At 46.5% G+C, this 10620-nt stretch overlaps 1 protein-coding gene across 1 annotated transcript; it reads right to left on the reverse strand.

Moving 5' to 3' along the window:
- Window positions 1-2838: 2838 nt before the first annotated feature.
- On the reverse strand, window positions 2839-10620 carry LOC118097783 (C-type lectin domain family 5 member A). Its single transcript, XM_035141014.3, has 6 exons — window positions 10359-10620; window positions 9997-10172; window positions 6463-6519; window positions 6231-6367; window positions 5238-5347; window positions 2839-3141 (listed from the first exon to the last, which is right to left on the reverse strand). The coding sequence occupies exons 2-6, from the start codon at window positions 10073-10075 to the stop codon at window positions 3033-3035; spliced, it is 492 nt and encodes a 163-aa protein (XP_034996905.1). The 5' UTR covers window positions 10076-10172; window positions 10359-10620; the 3' UTR covers window positions 2839-3032.

Consider the following 10620-nt stretch of genomic DNA (forward strand, 5'->3'; position numbering starts at 1 on the left):
ATTGTTAGGAAGATTATTCAAAGATTGTATTTTCCTCAGAAAATCTGTGGTGTCACATACGTAGCTGGGAGCACTGATAGCACATGGTTTCAGAACAGAGTCCATATAGCCGGAAACACCCACTGTAATGGTGCCATTACCTGAGATGATGGGGCGTCCTGGATTTCCTGGTTTGTGTATTTTAGGTAGAAGATAGAAAGTTCCTGGTCGAGGTTCCGCTGGTGTGTTTGTGAGGATCTGTTCTTGGATGTGTGGGGGTAGCTCCTTAACAATCTTGTTCAGTTCTTTTTTGTATGCTTGTGTGGGGTCTGAGTCCAATTTCATGTAAAAGGCGGTATTGGAAAGTTGTCTGTGAGCCTCCTGGATGTAATCAGTTATGTTCATGATGACGACAGCTCCACCCTTGTCCGCCTCTTTAATTATAATGTCTGGGTTGTTCCTGAGATTATCTATGGCTCTCCTTTCAGCATGGTTTAGATTTTGTTGTAAGTGATGGTGTTTTCTGGTCACATCCGTTTGGATTCTGTGGCGGAAGCAGTCGATGTACAGATCTAGTGTGGTATTGCGTCCATCAGGAGGGGTCCACGTGGAGTCCCTTTTTGTGTAACAACTTTTTGGTGGTAGTTGGTGGTCAATGTTCTGTTCATTAATGTGTTTGGAGGGTGGTGGTTGTTCACCAGTAAGTTGAGAGGTGTTGTGTTGTGGGGATGTTGTTTGTTCTACAGTACTTTGTCTTGTTCTTGTGTGTGATGAAAGTACTCCTTCAGGCGTTTGTCTGTGCAGGGATGGGGGCTGATGGGTGTTCCAACGCAAGGGCCAGGACCAGAGGGGTACATTTCCGCTCACCCCTCCATGTGTTTTGATATGCATGTCAGAGTATGTTTCCATGGTCCTCAGATGTGTTGATTTCAGGTGAATTAGTGGTACACTGCCCCCTTAAGGACACCTGGTCTCGAGATCAACACCCCCACCATTTTGCACCAGTGGTTTCCAGGGAGGGGGGCCACAATTCAAAACTCAACATTAAAAAGAGTTAAAAGAAATTTCAGCCACATGGGTAGGGTGTTTCTTGTGTGGTCAGGGCTTATTTGATATTAATTTATTAAGTACTGGGGGAACTTAGGCAGAAGGAGATGGACTCCCATGTCTTGTGTAGAAAATGGAAATTTGTCAAGTCTAGCTTGTAATGAAAAGCTGAGCCCATTAAAGGTTGAGTCAGTTTGGGGCGGGGCTGCAGAACATGCTTTGCAGGCAGAGGGTCCCAGGGTCAATCCCCAACATCTCCAAGTTTGGCTGGAAAGGTCCTCTCTCTGAAACCCTTGAAAGCCACTGCCAATCAGTGAAGACAACACTGAGCTAGCTGGACCAGTGGCTTGACTCCATATAACACAGCTTCCTAAGGCCAAAGTCATGTTTCCTCTTTTGCCTCTGATCTCCCTCATTCCAATATAAATAAGAGGCTGAATTAAATCAACAGTTTCTTCTAGCAAGGCCAACCAGCATGGAAAATATGTGCATGTAGAAAATTATAATGATGATGATGATGATGATGATGATAATTTATTTGTACCCTGCCCATCTTACTGGGTTGCCCCAGCCACTGTGGGAAGCTTCCAACTGAATATAAAAGAACACAGCAAAACATCAAACATTAAAAACTTCCCAATACAGGGCTGCCTTCAAAACATCAAACATTAAAAACTTCAGGTGTCAACAGTCATATACTAATTGTTTATCTCTTCGGATATAAGATGCATTACAATAATTAGTGTGTTTTGCTAACACAGTAAGCTATTATTTGGTAATCTTCCAAAACAGTAGCGGTTTTTGGACAAATAAAGGACTCCCCCCTCCAACAGCGGAAGAGAATGTTCTGTCCCAAAATAAAGGAAGTTCTGTGTTGAGCGGTTAGCAGAAGTGGATATTGAGGTTTTATTGCATGGCTGGTCTCAGGAAAGGGATATACCGTAGTCTTGTTCTCTAAACTCCCTGAACCCTCTTTTCTGAGTAGAAGAAAGTATCTTTCACATGTGGCAAGACAAGAGAGATCACCTGACCAACAAGCAACAGGGGGAATTGTTTGAGCCCCCCCCCCCAGTGCGGCAAGATCAGTTATGTGGCCACCAACAAGGCATGTAGGATCTATGTCCACAGGGGCGTAGGAAGGGAGGGGCGATGGGGGTGCTCCGTCCCGGGCAGCGCGATCCCGAGGGCGCCATTGCGGCTGCACCCAGCCCGTGCGGACACCCCGCCCCCAGAACGCGTGCCAGCCCCGCCCCTGGTGCCAAAGCATGAAGCTCTGCCAGTGTACGTCCACTAGTCCAGTATCCCTCCGATGAATCCCAGGACAATGAATTGATTCCCCCCCCCCAGCACAATAGTAACTTTTGCATGACCCATACAGCGCATAGTTCTGGAACCACTGGTCTTCCAGTCTGGGAAGGAAGATCGAAAGACACAAGCAGATTTACACACTTGTGGCTCCTTTATGTCAATGCAGAAGTGCAACTGGAAGTATACTGTCCGTGTATAAGACAAGCTTTTCCCCATTAAAAATTATGTTAAAAATTGGGGGTCATCTTATACATGGATAGTGCATAGGGGGGACATGGGATTGGCTGCTGCTGCTGCGAGCCGGAGATTGTCAGCGGCTATTGGGCGTGTTATTGGTGGCTGTGGCAAGGGCTGGTGTTGATTGGCTGTCGCTGCGGCAATTGGGTGGGCAATTGGCAGCTTCTGCTGGCGAGGGGACAGACGATCTCCCCCCCCTTTCTTAATTTGGGAGTCCCTCAAAATAAGGGGCGTCTTATACATGGGAGTGTGTTATACACAGAAAAATATGGTATTTGCAGTGTTTATTGGGCCATTCATATATTTGGCTGGATAAAAGTCTTCCTGTGTGAGAGAACACGCCTCCCTTTCCAGGGTTCCTGGTTATGCGTAACAAGAGCCGAATCAGGTCCAAAGTTCCTTAGCAGAGTGAAGAATCTTAATTCCACATTGCTGAGAATCTCCCATACAGAGGAGAACTCCTAGGCCTTCTCCTCACAAATCCAGCGGTTTACTACAGAGCAAGGGGCTGAAGTGACCATGTGCAATCCAAGCACAGCGCAGTCATAAATTCTACTTTTGACATTCAATCTGTGAAGGGAAGAGAAGTGAAAATTAGCAGGTTCAGTTGGTAGAGCATGAGGCTCTGAATCTCGGGGCCGTGGGTTCGAGCCCCAAGCTGGGCAAAAGATTCCTTCATTGCAGGGTTTTGGACTAGATGACCCTCGTGGCTCCTTCCATCTCTGCAATTCTACGATTCTATACTTCTTCAAGTTGTTAGCCTCAGCCACTGCTTGTGAGACTGCAGCGCTCCTGTCTGCATGGTCCTTTTCACTCTCACCCTGCACAGAACTTGCTGAGCCAAGGAAGGCAGGGCAGGTGATGGCAGATCAACATGGCTGGGGTATAAATATACAGTATGTTTGTTTGTTTGTTTTTAAAAAATGTGGGGCCTTTTGCTATCCCTGGTCCCACCTAGGTGCCAGGATTTTGGAAGTCCCAAACTGGTAACTTTAATACTGTGGCCTCCAGCACCTGTATCCTATTGTGTCTGAACAAAAATGGTTACCACCTGCAGGGCCGGCACACTCATGAGGCAAGTTGGTGGCGACTGCCTCAGGTGGCAGGACCCACGGGGCAGCGGATCTCAATAGAGATCTTTTATTTCTTGCTTGTTCCTGATGCAGAGCTTCACTCACCCCTTCATAGCTGCCAAGTTTTCCCTTTTCTCGCGAGGAAGCCTATTCAGCATAAGGGAAAATCCCTTAAAAAAGGGATAACTTGGCAGCTATGCACCCCTTCTTCCCTGGTTGAGAGGGGAGACACCATTTTATGGTTTGCCTCAGGTGCCAACCGTGCCAAAATGTCTTGGGCCAGCCTCGAGGAACACTGGCTGTGATATCGTCTGCAGGGACAGGATGTGTTCAGGAGTAGATGCACCCAGCAGTGGTCATTACAGTGGTACCTCGGGTTATGAATTTAATTTGTTCCGGAGGTCCGTTCTTAACCTGAAACCATTCTTAACCTGAGGGGCACTTTCACTATTGGGGCCTCCCACTGCCGGTACGCGATTTCCGTTCTCATCCTGGGGCAAGGTTCGGAAGCAGTACGTTTCTGAGCACAATTCAAAGTGTTAGTGCTGACCTTTAAAGCCCTAAACGGCCTCGGCCCAGTATACCTGAAGGAGCGTCTCCACCCCCATCATTCAGCCCAGACACAGGTCCAGCGCTGAGGGCCTTTTGCCGGTTCCCTCACTGCGAGAAGTAAAACTACAGGGAACCAGGCAGAGGGCCTTCTTCTTGGTAGTGGCGCCCGCCCTGTGGAATGCCCTCCCATCAGATCAACAACTACCTGACATTTAGAAAACATCTGAAGGCAGCCCTGTTTTGGGAAGTTTTTGTGACATTTTAATGTAGCTATTTTAATCTTTGTTGGAAGCCGCCCAGAGTGGCTGGGGAAACCCAGCCGGATGGGCGGGGTACAAATACATTATTATTATTATTATTATTATCATCATCATCATCATCATCATTATTATTATTATTATTACCCGGAGCAACTACTTCCGGCTTAGCAGAGTTTGTAACCTGAAGCATTTGTAACCTGAAGCATTTGTAACCCGAGGTACCACTGTATACTATTAGCACTCCTAAGAATGGGCATGATCGTTTCCCTGTTGCATATACACATATTGACAGGATCCCCAGAGCCACCGTTATGAGACCTATCCTCCACGCTGCCATTTTTTTAAAAAAGCTGAAGGTCTCTTGTGCTTCATCGTAATCCTTGTAACAGCCACGTAAGGTGGGTGAGTGTTATGGCCCACATGTTGCAACAGTGGTACCTCGGTTATCGAACGTCTCCGTTGATGAACGTTTCGGAACCTGAACACCAAAAACCCAGAAGTGAATGCTTCTGTTTTCGAATGTGCCTCAGAAGTCGAACGGCTTCCACTGCATCCCCCCCCCCTTTCTCAATTCCATTTGCAGGCAGCCCTTTGCGCTTCAGTTTTCACACGTTTCAGTACTTGAACGGTCTTCTGGAACGGATTACGTTCGAGAACCGAGGTATCACTGTAATGGGGAAAGAAAGCTGAGTAACAGAGGCTTTCCTCCCCATCACTTTGTGACTTTCCTCCCCATCACTTTGTGACAAACAATAAATTACCAGAATGATAATAAACATACACGTCAGGGTCATACGCTGTGTTGTCGATCCATCTCCACGGTCCCTTGGAACCTTGCTGCGTTAAGCCAATGAAATACTCCAAATGGTTTGTTCTGTTCAATAGGAACATCTGGATAGGAGGCATTTGCAGAATAAGTAAGAGAAAACACAGTGAAATGCAAAAGCTCTGATATGGGCACGCAATGCAGTAATGGGGGGCGATGGCGGTGATGGTTCTTGTCTTTAGCAAGGATGACTTCTGGTTTTGGGGGTCCTTGGGCAAGCAGCGTAGTGTGGTTTTCCACAAGCCACATCCACACCTAGACCCTCCAAGTGTCCCTATTTTCCAGGGACAGTCCCAGATTTACAGTTTCTGATTTGAACCCAGAATGTCCCGCTTTTTATTGGAGAAATGTTGGTGGGTATGGATTTATCTGACTCCTGAGCCATATGAAGGCAGCCTTGTATAAGGAAGGTTGTTTTTTTTAAGTTTTTTAAAGTTTAATGTTTTATTATGTTTTTATATATCTTAGAAGCAGCCCAGAGTGGCTGGAGCATCCCAGTCAGATGGGCGGGGTTTCAAATAGTAAAATTATTATTATGGAATAGGAAGTCCCTATTCCCACTGGAAAAATATTGGACTGTATGCACACCACACGTTTAAAGCACCATGATACCACTTTAAACAGTCATGGCTTTACTCAAAGAATTATGGGAGCTGCAGTTTCTTAAAGGTGCTGAGTGTTGTTAGGAGACCCCTATTCCCCCTTCTCAGCCTGGTTTAACAGCCAAACCCTTTTCTTCACAGGGAACGCCTTTTAAAACAAACAAGCCTAAACTATTCATGCCATTCATGCTACCGTAGTTGTGCAAATGGTATCATGTCTTGTCTAGCCCTGAAAAGTTAGCAACTGTGCACTACTTTATGAAAGCAGGCCAATAATGGGATCAGTATTTCACAGAACACCATGCTTATTTTTTTGTTGCTTTGCAAAGCAGTCCTGTCTTCTCACCAATTCTGCTTTGTTGTTGACAACGGCAAGATGAGAATTTGATTGAGCGCAGTTCTCCTGGCTCTCATCCCATGTTTTTTCCTGGGCAGAAAAGAAGTAGCATTTGCCCGCATAAAGTACCCATCTTATGGGGCAGCCTGTAGAAGTTGGGAGAAACAGGAGGCGACTGGATTTAATATATACAAAGGAGCAGAAATTCCCACTTCCCCCATGAGCTGTTTTCATTACATACCATCTTTTACTCCTGATGGGGTGAGAACGGGGACTTCTTGGAAGAAAATCTGTGAAGCTGAATGCAAAAGACCCATAAGAACCTGTGAGCTCAGCACATTTATTACCCTAACAGAGCAAGACGAGGGACTCAACTACGTTAGGAAAAAAACAAAACAAAACGTTTTAAATGCATTATAAACATGCAACACCAGATGGCACTGTAGAGTACAAAACTTTTCTATGGGATTTTACATAGTGTTTCTCCCCCTTTTATAATGATTTAATTTATGACTTATTTATAGCAGCCCCCCCCCCCCCCGGTGTGTAGATCCACCCAAGGATGTTTCAGAGCGGTACATTTCAGATTTTCTGCTTTCAGTGAATTCTTTCCACCTTGGCCAAAAAAACCCTGCTGAAAAGTGTGCTGACCCCTGGTTTAAAGGGACGATACAAGGGACGATACAAGTGTGGAAGACCTGGACAGGATGCTGAGAGGCAGGAAGAAAGAAAACATCCCTCCTTTTCTGAGCAGCTATGTGGGGCCTGGTAAGCTGAGGCTTCCCTGGAGTCCACTAGGGTGGGGTGTCCTTTACTGTCTTACTACGCCTCTGCTTATTGCCCCACGTCATGCCACCCCACCAGCCCAAAGGTCGACAACTCTGGGAAACGGGGGGGGGGGGAGAGATTTGCACCACGGCGCCGGATATGCTTAAGATGGCCCTGAATGAAGTCATGAAGACTTCCGTTTTTCAGGAAGTAGGACTTTCGCAGCCATGGGTTTGTTGTGCAATGTGGGCCAAAGTTAAGTAATAGCTCTGTGCTGTTGATAAAATCGCCGTGCTGCCCTCCCACTCCTCAGAGACTGTGTTTCCACGCAAATGAGAACAGGGAAGGCTCAAGAAATCTTGCTGCCTGAGGCAAAGGTCAAGATCAGGGCTGGCTCTAGGTAGACCCCCGGTAGGCAGGGCGCCGCGCGGCAAACCCGTGCGGAAACCATACTGCGCCCTGCAAGGGCGGGGGCGCCGGAGCGATCTCCGCCCCTCAGCGCCAGGGCGCGCGACCTGCTCGAGACTGCCCTGGTCAAGATGGCCACCCCCAGTGCTTTTCCCCCCTAAAAAAATGTTTCGGGGTAATCTCATTTTGACTCAAGAAAACCACCATTTTATAGTTTAAATCGGGAAAAATAAATACAGTAAATGGAGAAAAGTACAGTCATACCTCGGTTTAAGTACGCTTCGGTTTGAGTACTTTCAGTTTAAGTACTCCACGGACCTGTCTGGAACGGATTAATCCACTTTCCATTACTTTCAATGGGAAAGTTTGTTTCAGGTTAAGTATGCTTCAGGTTAAGTACGGACTTCCAGAACCAATTACAGTCATACCTCGGGTTAAGTACGCTTCAGTTAAGTACCGCCTGGAACGGATTAATCCACTTTCCATTACTTTCAATGGGAAAGTTCACTTCAGGCTAAGTTCGCTTCAGTTTAAGTACTCCGCAGACCGTCTGGAACGGATTAATTCACATTCCATTACTTTCAATAGGAAAGTTCACTTCAGGTTAAGTACAGACTTCCGGAACCAATTGTGTACTTAAACCGAGGTACCACTGTACAAAGATTCACATAATGTTTAGGGGTATGCGTACCCCACAGAAAAAAAGCATCTCCACAGAAAAAAAGCACTGGCCACCCCCACCCAGGGCCGTCTCAAGCCGGTCGGGCGACCTGGGGCCGTGGCGCGGAGATCGCTCCGGCGCCCCCGCCCTAGTGGGCGGGTGCAGCGCGTAGCACGGCTTCCGTGCGGCTTTGCCGCGCAGCGCCCTCCTGCTGGCCCAGGGCCCTGGCGCCCCACGCCACCGAGACTACCCCTAGAGCTGGGCCTGCCTCCACCCCCAGTTTCACATACAGAAGCCGACTGAACTGGTAGTTGAATCTTAGGCAGTGTACTCAACATATATTTAAAACACATGGCTTCTGCACTCCCAAGAATCATGGGAAATGTAGTTTACCTCTCACAGAGCTACCGTAACAAACTACACTTCCAGTGGTTCTTTCAGGGTAGTAGTGTGCTTTAAGTGTATGGTGTTCTATGCAGTCTTAGTTCAGGGCTAGCAATGGGACAATGGCCTCCATCACACAACTGAAGCCTAAGTTAGGGTACCCAGGGCAGACCATGTGGAACCCACAGAACCATCCTCTTAACACTTGGGCACTGCTCCTCACCCCCAGTGCCCGCTTCCAAAAGAAGTTGCCTCACTCTGTCTAATGATAGGACCGGCTCTGCCTGACAATGAGTGACGCTCTGTGGAGAGTCAAAAGAAGTTCAAGCAGAGGAGAAGTTCAGAGATGGTGGGTTCTTTTCACCTAGAAAATCCTGTAATCATTTATTAATGCAATCTGATGACAGTTTGCTTTAATTTCAAAAGACAGTTAAGAAGAGCTTATTTTCATTCCTGGTGCAGTCACACTCACCCCTTTTACCATTTTTCAAACTCTTTTGGTACATTTCTTTATCTTTTTCAAAAAGCTGTTTGATCAGAGGCAATCACAGGACAAAACAATTTGGTACAACCCATCAGGGCTAGGGCAAGCTTTCTTTACTAGCCAGCGGAGATAATTCCCCAAGCAGCAGCATATTACAGGATCAACAGTTGGTCAGAATGCCCCCCCCCCATTTTACTTTTTAATTTCAGTAATTAAAAAATCTCATTGCTGTGTCCAGGGCTTTTTTCAGCCAGAACTCACTGGAACTCAGTTCTGGCACCTCTCAGGTGGGTGCCATTGTCATTCTAAGAGAACAAGGGAGGTATTAACAGTGAGTTCCAGTACCCCCTTTTCTAGAAAAATAGCACTGGCTATGTCTCACATTAGTTTCCTGGGCATCTAATACAGATTACAGATAAGAGAACAAATCTCAAAGTCCAGGCATACTTGAATATTTTTCCCCATGTCAGTTTGAGGAGGAAGGATTTCACCAGAAAAAAAAATAATATGTTGGCGGGACTAAAAGGTCAAGCCCTCCTTAATTCTGGATAATGTTATAGCTTAGGCCCTAAAGGGGCTTTCAAACTGCTGTGCTGTGCTTTGAAGTCCCAATAATCAGTACTTCAAAGTGCAGCATCACCTGATGTCATCCCCTGACAGGGGATGGGAAGACAATTATCTGGACCTGCTGGCCAATAATGATTCCCCACCCATGGCTAGGGGGTAGCTGATGTGGTGCTCTCCAAATGTTGCTGGACTACAATTCCCATCAGCCTTAGCCACCATGACCAATGGACAGAGATCGCGGGAGTTGTAGTCCAACAACATCTGGAGAGCACAACACTATATGTTATAGGTAAACGGCACTATCCTGCGAGTCCAATTTTGATTTGCAATGTTGCTTTCAAATTGCAAGCTGTTTATGCTCTTTGTCTTGAATAACTGCTTGATTTTATTTTAAAAATCCTAAACGAAGGTTTGCAATAATAAAAAGAGCAAACTAACTCTTTGCAAATGGCAGTCAGCCAAAACAGACTCTACTGAAAGTTCACATTCAGCATGATACTCACCATAGAGAAGGAACAGTGAAGTGCCTATTAGCTTAATAACTAAGATAATCATGAGTGGAACTAGGCAATTCCACTTCATTTTCCCCAGCACACTAGCTACAAGAAACCTAGGAGGAAACCTCTGTGTACGGCACACACATTGAAATCTTCAGGTATGTCTCCAGCACTGGCTACATCTGAAATGTAAAAATGCCCATGATTAAAAGGTGCCAAACTATAGAGGGCTCTGGGTGCCTGAGCACCCACAAATTTTTTGTTGTGGGTGCTCAGCACCCACACCTCAGGGCCCCGATGGAACTTCTGAGGTCTTGCAAGGCCTTGGACAGCACCGCCATGTCAGGGCACAAAGAAAATAAGCTTACCAGAATGAAAACAGGGCTTTGTTTCAGTCTTCTTCCTTTGTTATTCCTGAAGAGGTGGGTGCCCCTAATGGGGCTCAGTTACGCCGCTTCCCACTTACTTGGCTTTCACGGGTGTCTTGCGTCTGCTTGGAGAATTCTGACTTAAATGTTTCCTGGAGCTTCTGATGACTCGGGGGAATGCGTACAGCAAGCAGCCTTCTTAGAAATGCACATGCTGAACTTCCCCTCTTACAGACCAGTGTTTCTGTTGAGCAACTCAATG

Source organism: Zootoca vivipara, chromosome 15 (assembly GCF_965207765.1).
Source record: "Zootoca vivipara chromosome 15, rZooViv2.hap1.1, whole genome shotgun sequence".
Taxonomy (NCBI): domain Eukaryota; kingdom Metazoa; phylum Chordata; class Lepidosauria; order Squamata; family Lacertidae; genus Zootoca; species Zootoca vivipara.